At 51.1% G+C, this 26,579-nt stretch overlaps 1 protein-coding gene across 1 annotated transcript in view; it reads left to right on the forward strand.

The window, feature by feature from the left end:
- Window positions 1-2,986: 2,986 nt before the first annotated feature.
- The window catches only part of CERK (ceramide kinase), a gene marked incomplete at its 5' end in the record, with an annotated part of 67,770 nt that continues 44,177 nt past the window's right edge, over window positions 2,987-26,579 (forward strand). The window contains one exon of the mRNA XM_046646298.1: window positions 2,987-3,410. Within this exon, the coding sequence (XP_046502254.1) occupies window positions 2,987-3,410 (424 nt within the window). The remainder of the gene's footprint in view (window positions 3,411-26,579) is intronic.

Consider the following 26,579-nt stretch of genomic DNA (forward strand, 5'->3'; position numbering starts at 1 on the left):
CAGGTGGCCAGGAGCGCACTCTGCAGCGGGCTGGGGAGCCCTGGCCTTTGGAAGGTTTGCGTTGGCTGTTCGGCTGGCTGCCTTCATAGCCAGCTCCTGACGGCCCCACCAGGACCCGGCACGCAGCAGGGGCCTGGCATGCAGCAGGGGCCTGGCAGCTGCTCTGGGGCAAAGCTGTCTCTTTCCTGCCATGCCCCCAGCGCTGTGGTCAGAGTCATGGGCCGGAAGCTTCCACACAGGCCGTGACTCCCTGCCCAACTCTCTTCCTATCCAGCTCGACTGCAGGAAGCACACCTGTTGAACACCTTGCCTTTGTTTCACTACCTCCCCCGGCTCATAAGCACTGGCCGCGCCCCTCCCCAGCCGAGCCCAGAACTACAGGCCCCCAGGGTGGAAGGCCACTGTATTACTTTGCCAAGGCTGCAGAACACCACAGACCAGGCGGGCTTAAAGCACAGAAGTGTACTTCCTCACAATTCCAGTCCACAGAAGCTGGAGGCCCAGGGCAAGGTGCCAGCAGAGCTGGCGTCCTCTGAGGCGTCTTTCCCTGGCTGGTGGACCACTGTCCTCTTCACACGTGTGAGTGCCTCTGCTCTCTCCGCGTGTCCAAATTTCCTCTTATAAGGACACCAGTCAGGTTGGGTTAGGGCCCACCCATATGGCCTCATTCGACCTCCATCACCTCTTTGAAGGCCCCGTCTCCAAATACAGTCACATTCTGAGGTCCCGGAGGTTAGGGCTGAAACATGGGACTTTGATGGGGACACAATTCAGCCCATAAGAGCCACTGAGGGCCCTTGGGCCTGGCCCGAGTCTACCAAGTGATGAAGCGGGGCTGGGGGAGTGGCGTCCCTCCTCCGGGCCTCAGCAGTGTTTTGTAGTTGATAGCGCCACCTCCCCTCCAGAGCTCCTTGAGGGCGAGGCGGGATCTGTGTCCTCTCTGGGCCCCACCTCTGGCTCCAGGATTTTATGAGCTGACGAGTGGCTTTAAAGGATGGCTAAATGAATAACTGAGGGGGGGCAGAAGCAGCCTGGCCCTGGGAGGCCATGGGAGGCAGCCTGACAGCGAGGCTGGCCTTTCTGAGCCCCTACCCACCGGCCCTTTCCAGCCATGCCTCTTCACTGCAGCAGTGGCGACACCAGCCCCCAAAGCTGCTGGCACACGGTTTCCAAAGAAGCCCCATACCCACATTTCCTGAGCCTCAGAGCAGCAGCCAATGGAGGGAGGAGGCCGGGCAGGCCTTGCTGCAGGCCACCCCACTGTGCCGGGAGATCAGGTAGGGCTTGCCTAAGGGCAGTGGTAGGGCGCACACCCCGGCCTTCTGTCCTATCCTCACTCTCCCAACTCCCCAGTCCCCGCCTGAACGGGGGCTGGGCTCCCAGCGAGGAGTGAATCACAGGGAGCTGGCAGGATAAGACCTGTACCTATGGCTACCCAGTGCCAGGCACAGGCAGCAAGTCCGCGCGCCTGCCCTTCCGCCCTCTGCAGGGGAGGCTCCTGAGGAGGAGCCAAGGAGAAGCAGGGCTGGGCAGGGAGAGCTGACAGGGAGGCAGGTGGCCTGGGCCCCCCGAGTCAGCCTTCTGTCTGCTTCTGAGCCCTGTGCCTTTGGGCGAGTTACTCAAATTCTCTGAGCCGCAGCTTCTTCATGGATGAGTCTGGGGCAAATGTACTCCTGTAACAAATATCAGAGTGCCTACTATGTGCTCCGACTGTTTTCAGCCCTGGGGTTACAGGGATAGATAGGTCCACATCTTCACAGAGCTGAGGGGCCCCACATGCTCAGGGAGCAGGGCTGGAGTCCCGCTGGGGTCGGGGTGGGATGGGGTGGTCCATTTAGCTGGGTGGTCAGGGAAGGCCCCCCTGTGGAGAGGGAAGGTTTGAGCAGGGCAGGGGGATGAGGAAGAGAATCTGGGGTCCCTGGGGTGATGCCTGTCCGAAAAATGCTCAGAAGGGCCGCTCCCTCTCCTTGGGCCTGCTCAGGAGGGGAGGGCTCAGCCGTCTGCCCCCACCCCCAGCTTTCTCCCAGGACCCTAGGAGGAAGCCCTCCCCTCCTGCCAGCCTGCAGGCCCCCTCCCCTCGGTGCTTTCCCTGGGCAGCTCACACTGCAGCACCTTCCCTAGCAGGCCAGCCATGAGCACCAAGGGCAGTGGCTGCAGGGGCTGTGGGACCCCTAGCTGCTCTCTGCAGGCCCAGCACAGGCCGCCCACACATACTCCAGTGGGCCTCTAAGCTATGCCTCTGCTCCCTGTGACCCGACATGCCTCCCCAGGGGGACTCTATCCTCAGCCCGGCTGTGCAGCCACAGGGGGACCCTTGACCCAGACTTTATAGTTCAAATGCTGGCTCCAGCCCTTACTGCGGAACCCCAGTGACTAAAACTGTCCCCGTCGGGAATGTGGGGATGCTGCAGCACCTGCCTCCCTGCGTGGTCTGAGGATGGGCCTCTAAGTGGAGGGAGGCCGTAGCCATTTCCACGCCGAGTCCAATAGGGCCCACATCTCCCGTGGGTGCGTGCCTCGGCCATAAGGCTCTCAAGCTTATTTCCGAGAGGAGGGCAGGGCATCCAAGAGGCGACGTGATGCCCAAAGTCACACCGCCGGTTGCTGCCGCATCCGGATTGGCGAGGATTCCTTGGCGCCCACCCCAGGGCCAGGCCTGCCTGAGGCCCAAGGCCTCCCGCCGCCCCCACAGGACCGCCCAGAAAGCCTTTCTGGGCCACTAGAAGCCTGGGCCACCCCGACTCGCCTGTCATTACGACCCGCCAGGGAGGCGCTACCGAGCTCCACGCCCGAGGGAGGCGCCTGGGGCCCGGACCCTAAGACCAGCTGGAAAGGGAAGCCGCCTCCTCTTGGGCCTGAGCCCGCGGGGGGCACGGCCAGACCCCCGCCCAGCCCCCTCCCCCAGCACCCGGCCCCTTCCCCGCCCCCTCTCGTCCCGCCACCTCACCCCCTGCCCTCTCTTCGCCCGCAGTCCTCACCCCCCTGACGCTCTTCTCTCCCCCGCATTCCCGCCACCCGGCCCCCTCCTCGTCGCCCCCGCCCGGACCCTCCTCTCCCCGGCCCAGTCCCTCCCCGGCCCCCTCCGGCCCCTCCTCGGTCCCCGCGGCCGCTCTGCGTACGGGGTGACGCAGCGCCGCCAGCCCGCCCGCCCCGCGCTCCGCCGCCGCCGCGCCCCGCCGGGCTCCAGGGGCCGCTAACGGTCCCGCGCCCCTCGGCGTCCCCCGGCGCCCCGGCGCCCCCCGCCCCGCCGACCGCGGCGCCGGCGAGCGCTGGCGCGATGGGGGCGGCGGAGCCGCTGAGCTCGGTGCTGTGGGTGAAGCAGCGGCTCTGCGCCGTGAGCCTGGACCCCGCGCGCGCGCTGCTGAGCTGGTGGCGGAGCCGGGGGCCCGGGGCCGGCGTCCCCGGCGAGGGTGAGTGTCCGCCGGCCCGCGGCTCGGCCAGGGGGACCGGGGCGCGCCGGGCAGGGAGGGGGACCCGGGAGGAAGAGGTCGGGGCAGGCGGAGGAGGGGGCCCGGGAGGCCCCGGGGACGGGAGGCTGGGAGGTGGAACGCAGGCCCGGCCGTGGGGCCGGGGTCTCGGCGGCAGCTGGCGGGGAAACGTCCTGGGCGCCCGGGTGTATACACTCCGGGGACGGGCATGACAAAGAGCGAGCCGGGAAGGTGCCGGCAGGGAGCGCAGGAGTCTGGGCGCCGGCGGTCTCCTGTGGGGATTCGACCCTGGAGGGCGAGGCGTGGGGTCGTGACTGCCAGTAGGGTCGCGGGCCGGGAGATGTCCCATCCCCCAGGCCTGCCCGCGGCTATCTCAAGGGCACCATCTGGACGAGAGTGATTATGGAGCGATGCGGAGGGCGGGTGCCGACGCCGTGAATTCGGTTTCAGTTTCACCCAAGGACAGATGCTTTTCTTTAGCGGGGATCCAAAACCGAGAAGGCGCCCTTGCAGGGTAAGGAATTCCTGTTGTAGAGTGACAGAAGGGGCTCCTGCCCTTCTGTCCGAGATGTGCTCCCTGGGGGGCGGGGGGTGATTTTGGTGCAACGGGCTGGACGCATGGTCTCCAGAGGCCCTCCCCATGTGGAGAAGTGTAATTTAGATAAAAATGGAAGGGACACACCCAGCCCTGGCCCTGGGGGCACAGAGCGGTGGATGGGATGGACGAGGGAACTCTCCCTCCCCAAGGCGAAGGGACTCCCTGGCAGGGCTGTCTGGGGGCAGAAGGATGGGCAGAGGGGTATCAAGGAGATGTCATCTGATCCTGGGAAGGAGGAGGATTACAGAAGGCCCGTGTTTGGACAGTGAGAAGGGGTGGCAGCCACAGCCGGGGACACCCAGGGCTGGCCAGTGTGGGCATCTTCTCCTTCATTCATTTGTCTTCCACAAGTTTTTATTGAGGGCCTCTTGGGGAGGGCCCGGGCGTGTCCTAGCTCTGGCTCAGTGCATATGACAAAGTCCCTGCCACAATGGGGCATTTTCCATTAAAGAGAGAGACACAGGGGAACACATGGGGGCAGGGATGACTGAGGAGAGCCCCGCAGGGTGCTGGCAGGTGGCTCTGGTACAGGTGGTCCCAGCAGCCCTCACTCACATGGTAGCATCTGGCCAGACACCTGGACAGACTTGTGCACCAAGGGCAGAGATGATCCAGGCAGGAAGACAGCTAGTGTAGTGCAAAGGCCCCAAGACTGGCCAGGAGGCAGTTGTGGGTGTGGCAGGAGGAGGGAGGTGGGGGAGGGGACATGGGGCTGTTTGGGTCACAGGGGCTGAGAAGGGGGCTTGACTTTTTACTGTGAGTGCAACGGGAGCCCCTGGAGGGTTTCGTCCAGCTTAACATCCTTAAAGGATCCGTGTGGCCTCTGTGGGGAGGAGACGACAGGAGGGACCAGGAACTGCAGTTAGGAGGCTGTTGGCCTCGTCCAGGCAGGAGCGATGGCGAATGGGGCTGGGGCTGCGTGAACTGGATAAGCCGAGCCAGGGGAATGTGGTCCAGATGGGTGGTCGACTGAAGTCGCTGTGGGAGGAGCAGGGATTTATTTCCTGTTGTTGGAGGTGGGTGTGGTGGAGATCAGGATTCTCATGTGAGCAGAGTTTGGGTTGCCCTTTAGATGCCTGGGGACAGTCGGGGATGCTATGGTGGGTGCTGCAGGCACTTTCCAACCCTGAGGTTTCGAGGCTCTGCAGGTGGGGGGAGGGGCAGAGCTGGAACATTGTCCGGCCAAGGTCAAGGGTGGCCAGGGGCCCACACTTGGCGTCACCAGAAGCAGCGTCTGCAGAGAGCTTATCTGTCTTGGGTGTCCGAGGGCTTACGTATAATCTTTCTGACATCCCCTTTGGGAGAAATGTCATGCCGCCCCCATGTATAGTTCTTGCTCTCTAATGCTAAGGTGAACAGACAAGCTGGCCTGGCCCCAAGGGCTTTTGGGCTTTCCTGTAAATCTCTCGGCTTAAGGATGACGACACTCCTGCTTCCTGGGGCTCTTCTGTGTGAGCCACCACCGAGCTGCTATCTGCTGTTCTGTGTCACATTCAAACATGATGGATCCCTGCGGGCCAGCGATTCCCGTATTTTATGAATGAAGGGACTGAGATGTAGAGAGTTTAAGTAACTGGCCCAGCTAGTGGTCAAACTGGGAGCTTGGTGGCTCCAACTCCAGCCACTGTGCTTATAAGCAGTGGGCAGTGTGGCCTCCCTCAGGCCGGAGAGGCCACATGGACGATGGACAGACCCCACCCAAGTGGGAGGTCCTGGTGGGAGGTCACTCGTTGCCTGCTTTCAGCGTTGGCATCTTCGCCTAGCTGCCATTCTGGTTTCTGGTCAGCAGATTCTGGGTTCGTTTGGAGGCAGCGTCCACCCTCGTTCTGCTTGTTTTTGCTGGCTGCTTACTCCCACCCGTGCCATCCTCTTTCCCAGAATGGTTGTTGCTTCACTCCGACAAATCAGGGAGGCGCTTTTGTACAGGTTCGTCCAGAGCTTGCTGACTCCCCTGCCAAGAGCTTGGTCCCCTCCCTGGAGAGGCCGGGACTGTGGGAGCCCAGGCCGGGGGGCTTCCTCCAGGGAGAAGCCTGTTCTCATCACACTCTGTGCTCTCCAACACGATGTGAAAACACTGCATTAGCAGCGCAGAGACACAGCTGCACCAGCTCTTGGGTTTTCTTCCTGTCTCTGCTGCCCCGGAAGGCATCAGGCCCACAGTTGAGGATTTCGTGCTCGAGGTCAGCAGGGTCAGTGGGGAGGCATGGAGCAGTCCACGGGGCGTTTAGTCCAGTTCACGGAGTGGTAGTGCCCAGGTGTGTCTGGACAGGCCTGGATGGACTGTGGCTGGTGGGGGAGCGAAGGAGGGTGGAGGATTTGCAAAAACAGCTCTAGCAGGACCTGCCATGGAGCTCTGGGAGACAGACGAGTAAGGAGTGAGTTGAGAATACCTTAAAAAGGAGAGAGAAGGGAGCTGCGCTGGGGCCACTGTGTGCACGGGCCTAAGTATGGTCACTTAGGTTATTTCATCTGATCCTCTCAGTTTCTCCGTACCATCACTCCTATTTTCGGACGTGAAGACTGGCAGCCATGACTCGATCGCTCTTGGAGGCGCATGATGTAGAAAAGGAAGCTGGCTTTTAACCCAGCCACATGCTTTTTCTTCTTTGGGTCCCCGTGCTGGGCACGTGGCTCTGTGTTCGAGAGCAAAAGAGGGAGTAGGAATTTGGAAGGGCAGTTTTCTGGACCCATAGGGTCTGCACCTAAGGAAGCTATGAGCAAGCAACTGCTCCTGGGGCCGCCAGCCTGGTCGGAAGTGGGGCAGACTGAAAACAGGAAACCCTGACAGAGGTTTCTCAAAGTGGGTCCAACTAGTTGAACTTGAAACAGGCTGAAATTATAGCTGGGTTATACCCCCAGGCTGCAGGAAAATGCACTCAAGTAGACTCTGAATGTGTTCTTTCAGGGTTGGGGCTGGGAGTGTACGTGTGTGCGTGGCTGGTAGTGGGCCGCTTGGCCATGTCACTGCTGTATTTGTAAAGCACGTCCCCAACGCTCCCCACGCAGTGCCCAGAAAACAGAGGCAAGCCACAGATACTTAACAAGTTTTTTTCTGCTTACAAAAGTAATTCATGTTGATTTAATAAAATCTAGAAAACACCAGAAGAGCACACAGGAAAAAACATCCTCAGTCTTACACTTAAACAGTGAATAATATTTGGTGTTTGTGTCTACGTAAAATATATGAAAGAAAAGCTGGGGAAATATTCTGCAGAATGTTTTCCATATTACTATTTACTCTGTTAAGACGTGATTTTTAAAAATCAACTTTTTGAGGTATAATTTGCATACAATAAAATTCACACATTTTAAGGGTATAGTTTGGTGAATTTTGATAAATTTGGGCACCTGCCTAAGCATCACCCCAATCAAGATGCAGAACTCCGGCATCGCCCCCGGCCTCCCCTGCCGTGTGACTCAGTCTCTGGCCTGTTCTAGCACCAGGGACTGCCTCCACCATAATCGATTTTCATATAAATGGAGTCTGCAATATGCACTCTTTTCATGTCTGGCTACTTTATCTCTCTCTCCCCCCATTCACCATGTATCAGTGGTTCCTTCTTTCTTGTTAGTTGTGGGAGGATACCGGTCTGTTTATCCATTCACCTGGTAGTGGACTTCTGGACCGTTTCCAGTTTTTGGCTGTATGAATAAAGACGCTTTGATCATTTGTGTGCAAGTCCCATTGAAGGCACATGCTTTCATCTCTCTTGGATACATGTTTAGGAGTAGAAGCCTGGTCAAAGGAAAATGTGTATCTTTTTTTATTTTTATTTTTATTTATTTATTTTTTTTATTTTTTTAAGATTTTACTTTTTGCTTTTTCTCCCCAAAGCCCCCCGGTACATAGTTGTGTATTCTTCGTTGTGGGTTCTTCTAGTTGTGGCATGTGGGACGCTGCCTCAGCGTGGTCTGATGAGCAGTGCCATGTCCGCGCCCAGGATTCGAACTAACGAAACACTGGGCCGCCTGCAGCGGAGCGCGCGAACTTAACCACTCGGCCACGGGGCCAGCCCCGGAAAATGTGTATCTTAAGACGTGATTTTTATTGGTTGTGCAGTGTTTTACTACAGGGACATTACAAATGCTGTTTTTATTGATTGATGATGGTAAAATTTTCTCAAAATCAGAATCAGATGTATTACAAATTTTCATGTAAAAATAAGTTATTGCAAGAACATAGAGGACAATGTATAGTCTTGCAATAGGGGAAGAGCTTCCTTACCAAGATGGAATCCAGAAAGAATAAAGAAAAAGCTAGGTTATTTGACTAAATAAAAATCTCACAATTTCTTTTGTAAGATTCCATAAGTGAAAAAATGACAGGGTGCTGGGCCCGTGGCCAAGTGGTTAAGTTCGCGCGCTCCACTTTGGCGGCCGAGGGTTGCGCTGGTTCAGATCCTGGGTGCGGACATGGCACTGCTCATCAGGCCACGCTGAGGCGGCGTCCCACATAGCACAACCAGACGCACTCACAACTAGAAGATACAACTACGTACTGGGGGGCTTTGCGGAAAAGAATCAAAAAAAAGAAGAAGATTGGCAACAGATGTTAGCTCAGGTGCAAATCTTTAAAAAAAAATGATGGAGGTGATATTTGCAACAAATATGATAGTCAAATGATTAAATTTTTTAAATTAAACATATAAAAATTGATAAGAAAAAAACAATCCATTAGAGAAATAGCAACAGATGTATGTAGGCCATTCACAGAAAAAGAATTTAAAATGGATGGTGAGCATCTGAATAGAGAGTGAAACCAAGCAGCAATAAGATACTGTTTTTCACCCAGTGGGTTAAGGGGCAGAACAGCTGGCAGAGGGGCATATGAGCTGCTGTACTGTTTTTGGAAATTAATCTGGCAATATTTTGAAAATGTAGAAAACATATATCCTTTGATCCATCAATCTCATGTTTGACCCTCCATCCTAAGAAAGAACACTAATATTGAAGGAACTGCCTTGCATAGATACTCTAGAATATATGTTTTCTGTGTATTTGTTAAGATACTGCTAATATTTTCTACTTTCGCCCCCATCCCGTTTAATTTTCTTCTACAACAGTCTAGACTTCGGCATAGCGCAGTTTTCTGGAGAGTGCGGTTGGTTTCTGCCTTCTGCTGCTATTCCGCGGGCAAGGTGCACAGGTCCAGGAGGAGGCCTGCTTCCCTTCACCATCTCACCTGACTTCACGGGCTCAGCCTCAGCACCATGCGGACTTCTCCGAACGCTTTCTCTTCTGTGCTGACTTCGCTTGAGCTTTGTTCCAAGTTGTTCACGACGTTCCCTCTGGAGACAGCCAGCATGTCAGACCCAGCCCAGCCAGCTGCAGGGTTCTCGCGTCCGCCCCCTACCGAGTCCTCTCACTGCTCCTCCCTCCGTTCCCACTGACCTTGGCCCTTTTTGCCACATCTGTGCTGCTCGCTGCCCCGCGCGGCACCCGTGCTGCGCTGCCGCGGTCGGGGCTCCCCGCGATCTGACCTCGCATCCGCCCCCTGCTCCCCTCCCGTCCCCTCTGCCTGAAGTCTCCCCCGTGTCCCCTCGTTCAAGCCTTCAGCAACCTTTGCTTTAGCTGTTCCGTGTAGCTCTGCTTGCGCCTCTCTGCTGGTGAGTTCTTTCTCCCTTGTGTTAGGGGTTTTGCTTGTTGTGCTGAGCAGTGGGCCCGCAGCTCAGGGCCCGGCCGGCCCGTGCGGCCCCCTCGCGGCGGCGGACTGGGTCGGGGCGCCTTGCGGGGCCCTGCCGCGGGGCGAGAACGTTGCCGGGAGAGGGTTCCAGGGATTTCTTGCTCTGTTCCTTCTCGAAGCTCCTTCACTTTTCTCCAAAGGGATGTGGTTTTGAAACCATTGGGAATGGCTGGGAAGCCGAATAATTTAAGCCCCGCAGGTGCTACACCATCCTAAAGTGTGACCACAAATCCCGAAGTGCGGCTATCAGATGTCCAGCGAGCGGGCGCTAGGGAGGTCTGACCTACGCTGCTGCGTGAGGTCAGCAGTGATGTAGATGGTCAGACTAGAGAGAGCCGATGACCCGCACATTCTGATACGGAGGAATCTCGGTGTATCTGAACAGCAAATAAATGGCAATCCTGTCTACCTGTTTCAGAAAAAAGAAAGAATGTCTTTCCAGATTGCGCATGAGTCGCTATGGGAAGAGGTGTGCAGGCTTTTGTGGTTTCAAAAGCAGCTGTCAGCAAAGCAGTCCTCCTTGCCTCCTTACTGTCAGATTACATGATTTAGCAGTAGCTGAACATGGTCATAAAAATCGTAATTATTCTGAGATTATTCCAAGGTTAACTTTTATTCTTACTCCAAAATAGGTCAGTAAACATTTTCTTAAAGGGCCAGATAGCAAATATTTTAGGCATTGTGGGTCTCAGTTTCTCAACTCTGCTGTTTTAGCACAAAAGCCGTTATGGACAGGTGTAAAGGAATGCACGTGGCTGTGTGCCAATAAAACTTTATTTACTAAAGCAGGAGGCTGGCTGGCCTTGACCTGCGGTTTGCTGGCCCTGCTCTAAATCGTTGTTAGTAAAGGAGGAATAACAATGTGATGGATTATAAAAGCGGCTAATCCAGACGATTTAGATACCTTGACCTTTAAAACAAACACGTGGTCATTGGGAAAAACCGCTACTGCAGTGTGGGGAACACACTCCTCGGGGTTGCAGTCCAGCTGTGCATCTGTCCGAAAGCAGAGAGCCCATCAAATGAGCATAAGTTTAAGACTCCTCCTCCCAGCAGCACAGTCATTGGCAGACTGACCTTAGGCATCAGAATTGGTCCAATTCGTTTCTCTCTAACTGGTTCCATACGGACCTGCCCACATCAACCCAGTTTTGAATTAACTCAAGAATGAAAGGAGCATGTTGGAGTGATGCGGTCTAACTTGGTATACGTTCCATCGGCACCTGAACCGAATGTGTGTTCTGCTGTTGTTGTGTGTGGGTGGAGTGTCGTAGAAGTGACTGGATCCTGTTGGTGGAGGGTGGCGTTGAGTTCTTTCATATCCTTGCTGGTTTTCTGTCTAGTTGTTCTGTGAGTTGTTGAGAGACGGGTGTTGAAGTCTCCAACTATAATTATGGACTTCTCTATTTTGCCTTTTAGTTCTATCAGCTTTTGCTTTACATATTTTCCTGCTCTGCTGTTTGGTGCATACACATTCAGGATTGCTATGTTTTCATTTTGGATTGACCCCCTGTCAGATACATGATTTGCAAATGTTTTCTCCCAGTTAGTGTGCTGTCTTTTCATTTTGATCCTGGTTTCCTTTGCCCTGAAGAAGCTCTTTAGTCTGATAAAGTCCCACTTGTTTATTCTTTTGTTTCCCTTGTCTGAGTAGACATGGTACTCGAAAAGATCCTTCTAAGACCAGTGTCAAAGAGTGTACTGCCTATGTTTTCTTCTAGGAGTTTTATGGTTTCAGATCTTACCTTCAAGTCTTTGATCCATTTTGAGTTAATTTTTGTGTATGGTGAAAGATAATGGTCTGCTGTCATTCTTTTGCATGTGGCTGTCCAGTTTTCCCAAAACCATTTATTGAAGAGACTTTCCTTTCTCTATTGTATGTTCTTAGCTTCTTTGCTGAAGATTAGCTGTGGATAGATGTGTGGTTTTATTTCTGGGCTCTTGATTCTGTTCCATTGATCTGTGCACCTGTTTTTGTGCCAGTACCATGCTGTTTTGACTGCTGTAGCTTTGTAGTATATTTTGAGGTCAGGGATTGTGATGCCTCCAGCTTTGTTCTTTTTTCTCAGGATTGCTTTAGCTATTTGGAATCTTTTGTTGCCCCATGTGAATTTTAAGATTCTTTGTTCTATTTCTGTGAAGAATGTCTTTGGGATTCTGATTGGGATCACACTGAATCTGCAGATTGCTTTAGGTAGAATGGACATTTTAACTATGTTTATTCTTCCAGTCCATGTCCATGGAAGATCTTTCCTTTTCTTTATGTCATCATCGATTTCTTTCAATAGTGTCTTACAGTTTTCATTGTATAGGTATTTCACCTCCTTGGTTAAATTTACTTCTAGATATTTTATTCTTTTTGTTGTGATTGTAAATGGGATTGTATTCTTGAGTTCTCTTTCTGTTAGCCGTTATTAGAGTACAGAAATGCAACTGATTTTTGTAAGTTGATTTTATACCCTGCAGCTTTGCTCTAGTTGTTGACTCTTTCTTTCTTTTTTCCTTTTTTTTTTTGGTGAGGAAGATTGGCCCTGAGCTAACATCTCTTGCCAGTCTTCTTCTTTTTGCTTGAGGAAGATTGTTGCTGAGCTAACATCTGTGCCAATCTTCCTCTGTTTTGAGTGTGGGACAAATTTGTATGTTTTGTATGTTGTCACAGCTTGAGGAGCTTGAGAAGCGGTGTGTAGGTCCACACCCAGGATCTGAACCTGTGAACCCTGGTCCACCGAAGCAGAGCACGCAAACTTAACCACTACACCACCAGGCCAACAGCTGTTGATTATTTCTAATAGTTTTCTGAGGGATTGTTTAGGATTTTCTATATATAAAATCATGTCATCTGCAAACAGAGAGAGTTTCACTTCTTCACTGCCTGTTTGGATTCCTTCTATTTCTTTTCCTTGCCTAATTGCTCTGGCCAAAACCTCCAGTATTATGTTGACTAGGAGTGGACGCTCTTGTCTTGTTCCTATTCTCAGAGAGATGGCATTCAGTTTTTCCCCACTGAGTATGATGTTGGCTATGGGTTTGTCATATATGGCCTTATTATCTTGAGGTACTTTCCTTTTATACCCATTTTATTGAGAGTTTTTATCAAAAATGGATGTTGGATCTTATCAAATGCTTTCTCTGTGTCTATTGAGATGATCATGTGGTTTTTCTTCCTTGTTTTGTTAATGTGATATATCACATTGATTGATTTGCGGATGTTGAACCATCTCTGTGTCCCTGGTATCAATCCCACTTGATCATGGTGTATGATCTTTTTAATGTATTGCTGTATTCAATTTGCCAATATTTTGTTGAGGATTTTTGCATCTACCTTCATCAGTGATATTGGTCTGTAATTTTCTTTCTTTGTGTTGTCTTTGTCTGGCTTTGGTATCAGGGTGATGTTGGCCTCGTAGAATGAGTTAGGAAGTGTTCCAGCTTCCTCAAATTTTTGGAATAGTTTGAGAAAGATAGATATTAAGTCTTCTTTGAATGTTTGGTAGAATTCTCCAGAGAAGCCATCTGACCCTGGACTTTCATTTTTGGGAAGGTTTTTGATTACTGTTTCAATCTCTTTACTTGTGATTGGTCTATTCAGATTCTCTGTTTCTTCTTGATTCAGTTTTGGGAGGTTGTATGAGTCTAAGAATTTATCCATTTCTTCTAGATTGTCCAATTTGTTGGCATATAGTTTTTCATAGTATTCTCTTATAGTCCTTTGTATCTCTGTGGTATCCATTGTAATTTCTCCTCTTTCATTTCTAATTTTATTTATTTGAGACTTTTCTCTCTTTTTCTTGGTGAGTGTGGCTAAGGGTTTGTCAATTTTGTGTATCTTCTCAAAGAACCAGCTTTTTGTTTCATTGATCCTTTCTACTGCTTTTCTTCTTTCAATGTCATTTATTTCTGCTCTAATTTTTATTATTTTCCTCCTTCTGCTGCTTTGGGCTTTGTTCCTTCTTCTTTTTCTAATTCTCTTAGGTGTACTTCAAGATTGCTTACTTGAGATTTTTCTTTTTTGTTTGTTAAGGTGGGCCTGTATCACTATGAATTTCCCTCTTAGGACCACTTTTGCTGCATCCCATATGAGTTGGTATGGTATATTTTCATTTCATTTGTCTCCAGATATTTTTTGATTTATCCTTTAATTTCTTGAATGATCCATTTGTTGTTCAGTGGCAGGTTGTTTAGTCTCCACATCTTTGTCACTCCCATATTTTTTCTTTTTTTAAAAAAAGATTTGTTTTCCTTTTTCTTCCCAAAGCCCCCTGGTACATAGTTGTATATTTTCAGTTGTGGGTCCTTCTAGTTGTGGTATGTGGGATGCTGCCTCAGCATGGCTTGATGAGCGGCGCCATGTCTGTGCCCAGGATCCAAACCGGTGAAACCTTGGGCCGCTGAAACAGAGGGCACGAACTTAACCACTCAACCACGGCAGGCCCCACCATCTTTTTTCTTGTAATTTGTTTCTAGGTTCATAGCGTTATGATCAGAAAAGATGCTTGATCTGATTTCAATCTGCTTAAATTTATTGAGGCTTGCCTTGTTTCCCAACATATGGTCTATCTTTGAGAATGTTCCATGTGCACTTGAGAAGAATGTGTATTCTGCTGTTTTTGGATGGAGTGTTCTATATATATATCTATTAAGTCCATCTTGTCTAGTTTTTTGTTTAATTCTACAATTTCCTTGTTGACTTTCTGTCTGGATGATATACCCATTGATATAAGTGGGGTGTTGAGGCCCCCTACTATTATTGTGTTGTTCTTAATATCTCCTTTTAGGTCTATTAATAGTTGCTTTATGTACTTTGGTGCTCCTGTGTAGGGTGCATAGATATTTATAAGTGTTATGTCCTCTTGGTGGAGTGTCCATTTTATCATTATATACTGCCCCTCTTTGTCTCTCAATACCTGTTTCATCTTGAAGTCTACTTTGTCTGATATAGGTATGGCAACACCTGCTTTATTTTGTTTGCCATTAGCTTGGAGTATCATCTTCCACCCCTGCACCCTGAGCCTATGTTTATCTTTAAAGCTGAGATGTGTTTCTTGGCGGCAGCATATCATTGAATCTTGTTTTTTAATCTGTCCAGCCACTTTGTGTCTTTCGATTGGAGAACTCAATCCGTTTACATTGATTATTGATATATGAGGGCTTAGTGCTGCCATTTTATTGCCTGTTTTCCCCAGTTTGTCTGCATTTCCTTTGTTTCTCGTCCCATGTATTTCAGACTACTAATTCAGTTTGGTGGTTTTCTATGATGGTTTTCTTAGTTTTCTCTTTATTTACCATTTGTATCTCTGTTCTGATTATTTGTTTAGTGGTTACGTTGAGGTTTGTATAAAAAATCTCAGAGATGAGATAGTCTGTTTCGTGATGGCCTCTAATCTCCTTAGACTAAGCCAATTCCATCCCTTTTCTCTTCCCCTTCTAAGTTATTATTGTCATAACTTATTCCATCTTATGTTGTGGGTTTGTGGTTAAAATGATGATATTATATTTATTTTTGGTATTTTCCTTCCCTTTATTTCTAATGTTATAATTAAGTGTTTGCTAACCTGTTCTGACAGAGAGCTGCAATTTTCTCATTTTGTCTACCTGTTTATCTCCTTGCTCAAGGCTTTGTAATGCCTTTCTTTTTATTTTTTTCCAGATATGAGGGCCTTCTTGAGCATTTCTTGTGTGTGGGGAGGTGTCTTGTGGCAATGAACTCCCTTAACTTTTGTTTATCTGGGAAAGCTTTTATTTCTTCATCGTTTCTGAAGGATATCTTCGCTGGAAAGAGTATTCTTGGCCGAAAGTTTTTGTCTTTTAGAATTTTGAATATATCATTCCATTCTCTCCTAGCCTGTAAGGTTTCTGCTGAGAAATCTGCTGCAAACCTGATTGGGGTCCTTTGTAAGTTATTTTCTTCTGCCTTACTTCCCTTAATATTTCTTCTTTGTCATTGATTTTTGCCAGATTTACTGCTATATGCCTTGGAGAAGGTCATTTTACATTGATATAGTTAGGAGATATATGGGCTTCTTTCACTTGTATTTCCTGTCCCTTCCCCAGGTCTGGGGACTTCTCAGCTATTAGTTCTTTGAAGGAGCTTTTTGCTCCATTCTCCTTCTCTTCTCCCTCTGGAATACCTATAATCCTTATGATGCATTTCCTAATTGAGTTGGACATTTCTCAGAGAATTTCTTCATTTCTTTTTAGTCTTAGTTCTCTCTCCTCCTCCATCTGAGGCATTTCTATATTTCTCTCCTCCAGACTGCTGATTCGCTCCTCCATAACATTGGCACTTTCATTCAGGGAGTCCAGATTTTTCTTTATCTGACTCACTGTATTTTTCATCTCCAACATTTCTGATTGGTTTTTCTTTATAGTTTTAATCTCGTTTGTGAAGAAGCTCCTGATTTCATTGAACTATCTATATCTGTATTTTCTTGTAACTCATTGGGTTTTTTTATGATAGCTATTTTGAATTCTCTGTCATTTTGATTATAAGTTTCTGTGCCTTCAGGATTGATTTCTGGGTCCCTGTCATTTTCCTTTTGGTCTGGAGATTTAAGATATTTTTTCATACTGTTTGACAGTGTGGATTTGTGCCTCTGCATAGTGACAGTATCTGGTCACAGATTCCATGTGCTGCCGCTGAGTGGGGGTCAAGAGCTGAGTATTCTGAACCCGCCGTGATCCCCAGCTCCTTCGCTCACAGCTGCTGCTTTTCTGTCTGTGTGGCACTCTGGCCAACCAGCTGAGCTGGAGTGCCAAGTGGGGGCTGGGGCGCTTCCTTTCACCTGTGCAGTCCCTGGGGAGTTCTCGCCCTGCCCCTGCTATCTGCTCTCCTGGGGTGATAACTTGATGAAGACACCTCCACAATAGCTTAGTCACCTCTGTGTTTGGGGCTTTCCCATGGGCTGTGGGAACTTGGAGAACAAAGCTGTTCCTGCCGAGGGCCACCCCTCCTCCCTCTCCTGTCAGAGCCACGTGCCGTCGGGTTGCTGCTGTTTGGGAAGGAGGGAAGATTCCCCTTAACTCCCTCCACTTGCTCCAGGTGGTCCAGCACCTCCCCCTTCAGATACATGGCTGTGTGTGTCTCTCAGACGTCTTTTGTGTTGTGTGAGTGTCCTCTGTTGGTGAATGAATGTCCTTTTTGCTGTATCTTAGGGCAGAGAATCTAAGGGGAGAGTTCACTCTGCTGTGATGCTGACGTCACTCTCCTCATCATTAGATATGAAGTGAATGGCTGCGTAGAGTTGAGTCATGTTTTTCAATCAACTTGGCCAATTTCTGTCTTTTTAATGTAAATATTGATATGCTAGGGCTTAAGTCTGCCATTTTATTTTTTGTTTTGTTTTTCTTCCTGTTTTTTGTTTTTCTGTTTTCCTTTTCCTGCCTTCTTATGGATTGCTGAAATATTTTTTTAGAATTCCATTTTGATTTATCTACATATCTTAAACTTTATTATTATTTTTTTATTGTAGTAAAATATCTTATTGTTTTTGAGTGCATCTCTGTGTGTAGCCTTTGAGTGGTTGCCCTGGGTGTTGGTTTATATTTACATAACTCCTTCCAGTCTTCTGGTGCTGGCAATTTACTGGTTTGAGTGAATTGTGGAAACCTTACCTCTCTCTACATCCTGCTGCTCTCCCCTGTTTTATAATACAATTATCTTAATTATTTCTCTGCAGACATTTAGAACCACATTAGTGTTATAATTTTATCTTCAACCCTCAAACATAATTTAGAAAAGTCGAGAAGAGAAGGAAATTCAATTGCATTTACCGTATCTTTGTTTACTGTGCTCTTTCTTCCTTTTTTTTTTTTTCAGGGAGTCTCATCATTTCCTTTCTACTTCCTTTAGCCATCTTTTAGGATAGGTCTCCTGGCAACAAATTCTCTTAGTTTTCCTTCAGCTGAGAATGTCTTGATTTCTGCTTTATCCCTGAAGGATAGTCTTGCTGGGTATAAGTCTCTGGGTTGACAGTTCTTTTCTTTCAGCACATGAAAAGTACTGTACCACTTCCTTCTGGCTTGCTTGGTCTCTGATGAGAAATCCACTGTCATTTGAGTTGTTTTTCCCCTATAGATAAGGTGATGTTTCTCTCTCACTGATTTTAAGACTTTTTTCTTCATATTTGATTTTCAGAAATTTGACTATGATATATCTTGGTTTAGGTTTCTTTGGGTTTATCATATTTGAGGTTATGTCTTTTGCCAAATTTGGGCATTATTTTTCTGGGTACTTTTTCAGCCCCTCTCCTTCTCCACTTCTGAGACTCCAGTGACACAAATGTTAGATCTTTTGTTATAGTCCCTCAGGTCCCTGCGGCTCTGTTCATTTTTCTGTAACTCTGTTTTTCTCTGTTGTTCAGACTGAGTGATTTCTATTGTTCTGTCTTCCAGTTCACTGATTCTTTCCTCTGTCCCTCCATTCTGATGTTGAGCCTATCTGTTTTTCTGTTTGGGTTATTGTATTTTTCAGTTCTAAAATTTCTATTTGGTTCTTCTTTATGTCTTCTTTTTCTCTGCTGAGTCTTTATTTGTCTTCACTTGTTTTAAGGGTGTTTGTAATTACTCGTGAAACATTTTCATCATGGCTGCTTTAAAATCCTCGTCAGATAATTCCAATATCTTTGTCCCTCACTATTGGCATCCAGTGATGGTCTGGCTTCATTCAGCGTCAGATCTTCCTGGTTCTTGGTGTGGTGATTGATTTTCAGTTGAAACCTGAACATTTGATGTTATGTTGTGAAACTTTGGGTCTTATTTAAACCTTTTGTTTTAGCTGACTTTCTCCAACCTGCCTCAGCAGGGAACGGGGTGCTTAGTTACTGCCAAGGGAGCAGACGCCCGGGTTCCCCCCAGCGTTGTTGACAACTAGGGAGGGGCTCCTCATTGCTGCTGCGTGGGGCAGGAGTTCTGGCCCCACCAGGCCTCCGATGATACTTCCTTGGCTGGGACATGTAGCGGGGCCCTCTGACTGCTCCCCGCAGGGTCTCCCCGACACCTGGGTGGGCAGAGGTGGACGGTGGTGCAAGTCCTGACTCTCTGCTAGGTCTCCTCTGACGGCACTCCTGCAAGGAGGACAGGGCACCTCACCACGGCTGGGTGGAGGTGGGAGTCCAGCTCCTTCTGTGTCTGCACCGTCACCTGAGGGGAGTGAGGCTCCTTACCGGCTGGCTGGGGTGAAAGTTTTGGCTCCCTGCTTGGCCTTCTGTCACACCAGCCTGGTGAGGCATGTCAGTACCTCGTTACAGCCTTGAGGGTAGGAGTCCAGGCTCCCAGTTGGCCTTTGCTGGTGTGTGGGGGGCTGGGGCCAATGTTTTCGGTGTGTTGTCTGGAGTAGTGCGGTTCTTGTCTAGAAGTTTTTGGTTTTGCTGGGCTGCCCTTTGCTGGTCCTTTGGAGAGACAGAGCAGACTTTTGTTGGAGTTTTTTGCTTGTACCTATTGGCATTTCTGGGTTGCCAGCTTCTTCAGCTCCAAATCTGAGATTCCTGAGGAAAAAAGAAAACCCAGGCAACTCAACACTGTGTCCTTCCCTGGCTCCTTCTCTCCACCTGTCAGAGTCCTCCTGTGTTTGTGTTGTACATGCTCCAGCGGAGGACTAGGGGAAAGTGTGCCTAGTCCGCCGTCGTGGAAGCAGAAGGTCCCTGTGCATTTTGTAAACACCTGTTTTTCTCTCCATTCTTCAGAATGGATTATTCCTACTACCTGTGTTCCACTGCACTGACCTTCCTCTGTCACACTCCTCCTGCTGCTGAGCCCTCGTGAATTTTGTATTTCAGATACTGTGCTTTTCAATTCTAGATTTTCCATTCGATCCCTTCTCATAGTTTCTTTTTTTCTCCTGAGAACTTCTCTCGTTCCATTCATTTTAAGATGTTCAGTTCTACCTCCCTGAGCGTGGTTATCGAGGCTGCTGTGATGTTTTCTCTGATGCCTCCAGTTTCTGGGTCATCTCAGGTTTGGCATCTGTTGATTGTCTTTTCCCTTGAGGATGTCAGTGTTTTCTGGTTCTTAGTGTCTTGATTGCTTTGGGATTGTTTCCTGGACAGTTTGAATACTATGTTGTAAGACTCTGGGTTCTGTTAAAATCCTTTGGAGAATTTTTGTTTTTCACAGGTGCTCAGCCTGGTTGGGCACAGACAACGAGTCCGTCTCATGTTGCGGAGTGGGATTCCACCTCAGTCCAGCACTCAAGGGCTCTGTCATGCTGCTGGGCCCAGCGTTCATCACTCAGGGCCGAGTGTGCTGGCACCTGCGTGCTGGCACGTGTGGCAGTCGGCTCCCCAGGTGCCCATGCTGCCTGGTGTGCCTGCACGAACCCGGCCAGCACTGAGCCCATGCTGCCCAGTGTGCTCTGCACAAGCCCAGCCGGCGTTGAGCCTGGACTTGAGTCAGTCCTCCACAGAGCCAGGACACGCTCCTCCAGCCCTCTCCTCCCACCACGCCCTGGCTCCTCAAGCCAGAGGGATCGGTTTCTCTCGGTGCCCTTTGCTGTCCACATCAGCCTGCTTTTCCAGATCTCCGGCCGCCCTTGGGTCAGAGCTGGAGGGCGAGGAGGAAGGGAACTCCTGGAGACGCCCCACACCACACTGCTCATTCCCCAGGGCGGCTTCTCCAGCCAGTGGCCGCTGCTGTTTGCTTTTAGAGTCGTCACTCAATCGCCCCTCTCTTCTCGGCCAGAGCTCCTAGTGGCGTCAGAGGGGAGAGAGGCGGTCGTGGGCCCCCTTCACCCTGGCCGGAACTGAAGTCTGGGTGCTGTGTCTGTTTAGGCAGACACTGTGCCTGCAGTGCTGTTCCTGCCTCCCCAAATCCGCGCCACGGCCCTTGGAGCGGTCCTAGTGTTGTCCACATTTCAGAGATGGCCATCTGGGGCTCAGAGGGACTCAGCTACCCGGTCGGGAAGCCTGCCCTGGAGCTGGATGCTGAAGTCCTAGGGTGCGCCCCTTCGAGGATGTGGCTCTGGGGGTTTGTTTCGGTAGCCCCCACTGGCCTTTCCTAGCAGGTGGGGTCTTGGGACAGAAACCAGTCCTGTCCCCAGGGCTCAGCCCCCACGAGGCCCTGTCCAGGGCCCTCAGCTCTCCGACCCCTTTGGTCGCTAGGGTGTGAGTGCGCATCTGGGGTTGCTTGTGGGCTGAGGAACGAACGAGACAGCTCAAGTGTGGCTCGGAGACGGCAGTGTCCTGTGTGTGGAGATGCGGCTGTCATGGAGTTGGTTTAGCTGGTGTGACATCTGCAGGTCAGGAGTCAATGCTGCACATTTCCTGAACCCACCGCCTGTGGACACAAAGGAGCAGGGTCTGCCCTGCTCGCCAAACCTTCCGTTTCTCAGGGGGAGCCCCGTTCTGGGGACCAGCTGAGAACTGGCCCTGCAGGCGCCTGGGCTGTGCGGCCGACGCAGCGTCCCCTGAGGGCTGGCTTGGCCGTGTCACGTTCTGCCCTGTCGCAGGTGCTGATGGAGCGTCCTGTGCCACCTCAAGGATGGCCTGGGTGGCCATTTAGGAGCCATTGACTTGTGGCCCAGTCACCGGCCAGCCTAGTGCCTCAGGATGGCTGGGCTGTCCCCTGGTGTGAAAAGACAGGGAGCTACAAAGGTAACAGTGTGTCCCTGTTCGGTCAGGGCTGTTTGAGGATGTGGGGAATCGTTTCTCTTTTCCGGGGCTATGGTCTTAGAAGGACACGGGGTCACGCTGTCTTTCTGGAACAGAATGTTGATGATGTCTCTGTCCGTGGTGGTAGGCGGGAGCCATCAGCAGTGGGGCATTTGCAGCCTGTCTCTCCCAGGCCCTGCTCAAAGGGCAGGTGTGAGTGTGTGTGTGCACACATGCGTGTGAGTGTGTGCATGTGTGTGCACACGTGTAGAGGTTTCTGGGTTGGAAGGTGCAGCCCCGGGCCAGCACACGCCTCCCTCCTCGCCCAGGGGCTCCGGCGGCGCCCTCCTGCACAGCCTCCCATTCCCTCGGCCCCGGGACCACGCAGCCTCTCGGGGGCCCTGGGGGACGATGCCAGGCCTGTGGAGGCTCTGCCTGCACCCCAGGCCCCTGGGCGGCCTGATAGAGAAGGGTCCGCGGAGGAGGCCTGAGGGTTGGCACTCGGGGCTCACCGGCCAAAAGTTGCGCTCCGTTAGAAGTCCTTGCTTAGGATGTGGGCTCCTTGGAGACGGGGGCTCCTGACTTCTGTCTGCTCCTCGCCCAACAACACGGCATGGGTGCCCGGGGCCGAGAAGCGTCTAGAGTAGCTCCCTGAGGCGGTGAGTGTCCTGAGCAGCTCGGCCGCAGTCCAGCGCTGCCTGCCCTGCTCCCCGCCGGGCGCTCCTGCACGGTCACCAGAGACCTGCAGGCAGAGCCCCAGGACAGGTGCCAGGGACCACTGCTCCCCAGGGCCCTGAGTGCCATCCGGGTGTGCAGGAGTCACCTACCCCGGGGGGTGGAGCTTCCGTCTCTCGCTCAGGGTGCGGTGCTGGTGGGCACAGGAACGTGTGACCTTCCACCGTGCAGGTTTTGGCAGCCTGACCTGCTGGCGGCACCCACTTCTCTCAAGAGAAGCAGAGTGAAGCTAGCGGCCTCAAGACCTTCATTCCCGGGGCACCTGCCTCTCTGATACTCATCTCACCCCTCACTCTGCTCTGGACCCGCTGGCCCCCTCCAGTCTCTAAACTCCACAGGAATGCTTGTGCCTCAGGGCCTTTGCACTGGCTGTTTACTGAGATAGCAATGGAGTCTTTGTTCAGATTTCACTTTCTCTCTCTCTTTTTTTTTAAAGATTGGCACCTGAGCTAACATCTGTTGCCAGTCTTTGTTGTCTTTTTTTTCTTTTTCTCCCCAAAGCCCCCCAGTACATAGTTGTATATTCTAGTTGTGAGTGTCTCTGGTTGTGCTGTGTGGGACGCTGCCTCAGCATGGCTTGATGGACAGTACCATGTCCATACACAGGATCCGGACCCACGAAACCTTGGGCCACTGAAGCGGAACACCTGAACTTAACCACACAGCCATGGGGCCAGCCCCCAGATTTCACTTTCTCAATGAGGCCTCCCCGCCCCTCTCCACCCTCCCAGCCCTGCATCCCTGCTGTTTGCTTCTCCATAGCATTTATGACTCTCTGGACAAATTGATAAAACATATCAATTTTATTGGTTTCTTTTGTTTTTAAGATTTTATTTTTTCATTTTTCTTCCCAAAGCCCCCTGGTACATAGCCGTATATTTTTAGTTGTGAGTCCTTCTAGTTGTGGCATGTGGGACACTGCCTCAGCGTGGCCTGATGAGCGGTGCCATGTCCACGCCCAGGATCCGAACCGGCGAAACCCTGGGCCACCAAAGTAGAACGTGCGAACTTAACCACTCGGCCACGGGCCAGCCCCTCAATTTTATTGTTGATTGGGTATCTCCCGGCATCAGAATGTTAACCACCAGAGGGCGGGGGTTTCTGTTCATGCTCGGCCCCTGTCTGCCCGGCGTCTGCCACTTAGCAATGCTGAGCGAATGAGCGACCCTGGTGAGACAGCGCTGGGCAGGCTGTCTGGGGTTTTTAAGGATTACTCATAAATCTTTGTGACTCACTTGTTTTAAAGTTTGGCATAAAACCGCGATATATCTGATAATTGAATACCCTTCGAGAGAAAGATACCATCTTGAAATGTTTCACGGGCATGAGGATTCCAGATTTTGTGCCTAGAATAATCTGGAAAGGTTTAAGTAAGACTCGACCGAGCTGGACATTAATTCAGCCCACAGCCACTCAGAGAGCACCGTGGGGTTCCGGGTGCGGCCCTGGCCCACCTGCCCCCACCCCGTCTCTCTTCTTCCCCATAAACCTGGCTAGAAACGGTTACCCCGGCCTGTCCGCTTTTCCTAAGCAGCAGCCTGTGCTCTCCCTTCTTCCACTTCTGGTCCTTCGTCCTCCTTTCTCTACTGCCCATCTCGCCCTCCAGGGGTGCAAATCCTCCCCACCCCACCTCCTCCTTCCACAGACTCTCCCAAGGCCCCTTCCTGCTGGAGCTTGTGCGGTCCCGTGGCTGGGGAGGACCCGACAGCAGCCACCACCTTCTGGAGTCTTTGAGCCTCAGGGGTTAAGTGTCCCTCCAGCACATGGTGATCGCTGAGGGGACTGACCCTTTGCCGTCGAGTCACAGTGGAAGAGGCTGTTTGCTCAGGTGTCAGGGCAAGTGTGAGAACAGCTGACACGGACGGACGCGTCCTGGCACCAGGCGCTCTCTCAGCATTTTACATGTCATAACCCGTTAATTCTCACATCTCTCGTTTTACAGGTAACATAACTGAGCACAGAAAAGCTAGTAATTTGCCCAAGGTCACACAGCTAGGCAGTGCCAGGGTCTCGTCCCTCAGCGCTCTTGCCCCAGAGCTCCCTCCTGGGCATTCTGGCCAGTGGTCAGTGCTGCAGTTTGGCCAGATGGAGGAAAGGTGGGCTTTGGAGCGGGGCTTGACGCTGGGTCAGTAGAGGATGAAGAGGGTAGTCTGAGGTGGGAGGAAGCCCGAGAGAGGCTGTCAGGGAGGGTTCCTTCTGGGAGCATCCATGGCATCTGCTGGGTGCCACAGTGGTGGACAGACAGACAGACAGGCCCTGCAGGTGTATGGGCAAGCAGACCATGATCCCCCCAGGCTGGTGTCCTGGGACTAGATTGGGGTGGGCTCCATGGGGAACGGACCCTGTTTACTCAAGATGTGTCCCCGCAATTAAGAAGAAAAGACATTGTGGCGGCCACTGCTTGTGTGCAGACAGAGGTCAAAGGTCATGCTTTATTGGGTCACATAACAGTAAATTATGATTATCAGGTACCTCATCTGAGCATCGTGAACTTTGGGGGCTTGCTAGGATATATTTACATTTTTGGTTGAAATTATTTTATTATTAAAACAAACCACCAAAAAGAAATAGTTACAAGTGGAAATTTCATTATTAAAATAGACCATTAACTAGAAACAATCATTTTTCTAATAGAAATGGTGTCTGCTGTTGAGAAGTTTGATAGGACTTGCCACTCTTCTTCTAGACAGATAACTTTGGTGTGGCAGCTGCGTAGCTCAATAGAGCTCATCAAAAATCGGTCAGAAGTGCTGCTGGCTTGTTTTCAATGGTAGAAACCGGATTTCGTTTTAAACTTTTTGTGTCAGGCTAGACTGGGTAAAATGCCTGACTAGGCGCTGAGGCGCTCGTCTGTGACCCACGTGGTCAGAATAACTACAGACTGTCTTCCCCAGAGGCTGCGGGCTGGTGGCCCTGGGGCTAAATTTGGCTCACAGATAGTTTTTTGTCTGACCTGCACAGTGAGTTTTCTTTTCCCTTTAAAATTATACCCAGCATTTTAAAATCAGGAGATTCCATATAAAGATCCAGGCTTCCGGCACATTGCGGTGTGAGGACACCTGCACGCAGCGAGTGGGACTGTGGCCCAGGTCGGGGAGGGCCCCCAGGTCCCGTGCCGCCCGCCCACCGCCTTCCGGAGCTTTGAGAGCACGACCTTGAAACGTTCAACTGCACGGCTAATTTCTCGTTCCTGTGGAGCTTGCGGGCGTTGTCAGGGTAACTGTATACCTTGTGCAGTTAGGAGATGGTTTTTACCACAAGAATTTACCATTGAGAATTACCTGTGTTGGGTGGTGGAGTCTGACAGGTAGCTGTTACCCAGATTTGCATGTTTTTGACTGAAACTGAAATAATACTATAGAGACAGCTGGTGTAGCAGGTGGGCACGCAGTAGGTGCTTACACAGCATCTGTCTGTCTGTCCCCTGTGCGTCCCTCTGTCACCTCCCGCAGTGGATTTGCCAAGTGTGGACCTGCGGTTCACAGGTTATGAGTCGCACAGTAGGCCGTGCGAGGCCAGGGTTTGTTCATATCTGCAGGGTCTTGGGTGCGTTTTTAGAAGTGAAAAGTTACCTTAAATGATATTTATGCTTTAGGAGAAAATATGTAATACTTGAAGAGAGATTTGAAAATTGATTGCATTTATATATTTTGTCCTCAAAATGCCGTTTGTTTTCAATGGAAATCCAAATTCTTCTCTTCTTTTGAGGCCACTGAAGTCTACCGCTCTCCTTGTGGCTTTTTTTCCTATTAGGAATTGATGTCACCATCGTAAATGTCACATAATCCTGTCCCTTAAATTTCGGAATCGTCTGTAGTTGGAGGGTCGGAGCAGCCTTTTATCTGGGACTGGCTTCTGCGAGGAGCCTCACGTCACGGTGCCCAGGGAAGGCCGTTGAATGAGGAGCTGACAGGTGCAGGGGTGGGGCCGCAGCCTGGAATGGCAGGTCCCCAGTGACTCTGGGCCGTGGTGTCGGGTGGCCTTGCAGCCAGACCTGCTGGCATCTGCCCCAGTGCCATCGGCGACCAGCAGGTCACTCTCCCCTCGGGGCTGCCAGTCCCTCATTGTCCAGGAGCGTTATAACTGGACCGTGCCAAAGGGTCCTGGAGGTCCAGCCCCGTGGGGCGCTCAGGCAGGCTAGAGCTGGCACACGGGTGTGCTCTGTAACCAGCCAGACCCTTGGGCTCCGCTGTGCCTCCCGAGGGGCCTCCACGCCCGCCAGCCGCCCTTCCCTCGAGTCCCATCCGCAGACTGTCAACTGGACCTGAGCTGCAGCGCCGCGGTCGATGCCGAGACCTTCAGTCAGGGGCCTGCCGGGGACGCTGCTCCCCCAGTGCTGGACCGGGTCCCAGATGGTCGCCCAGCGGCCGCTGATTTGATCTTGGGGGTGTGAGTCGTCTCGCGAGGCCAGCAGGCTCTCTTCCCGGCTCTCATTTTCAGTCCTCCGGAGGCCGGGCTCAGCCCGGGTGGGGCGGCGTGGCCTTCAGCCTGACGCGGCCCTGCAGTGTCGTGTGTGGACCTGCAGCTCCAGATGTGGTGTGCGTGGAACAGAC

This window comes from Equus quagga, chromosome 19 (genome assembly GCF_021613505.1).
Source record: "Equus quagga isolate Etosha38 chromosome 19, UCLA_HA_Equagga_1.0, whole genome shotgun sequence".
Classification (NCBI taxonomy): domain Eukaryota; kingdom Metazoa; phylum Chordata; class Mammalia; order Perissodactyla; family Equidae; genus Equus; species Equus quagga.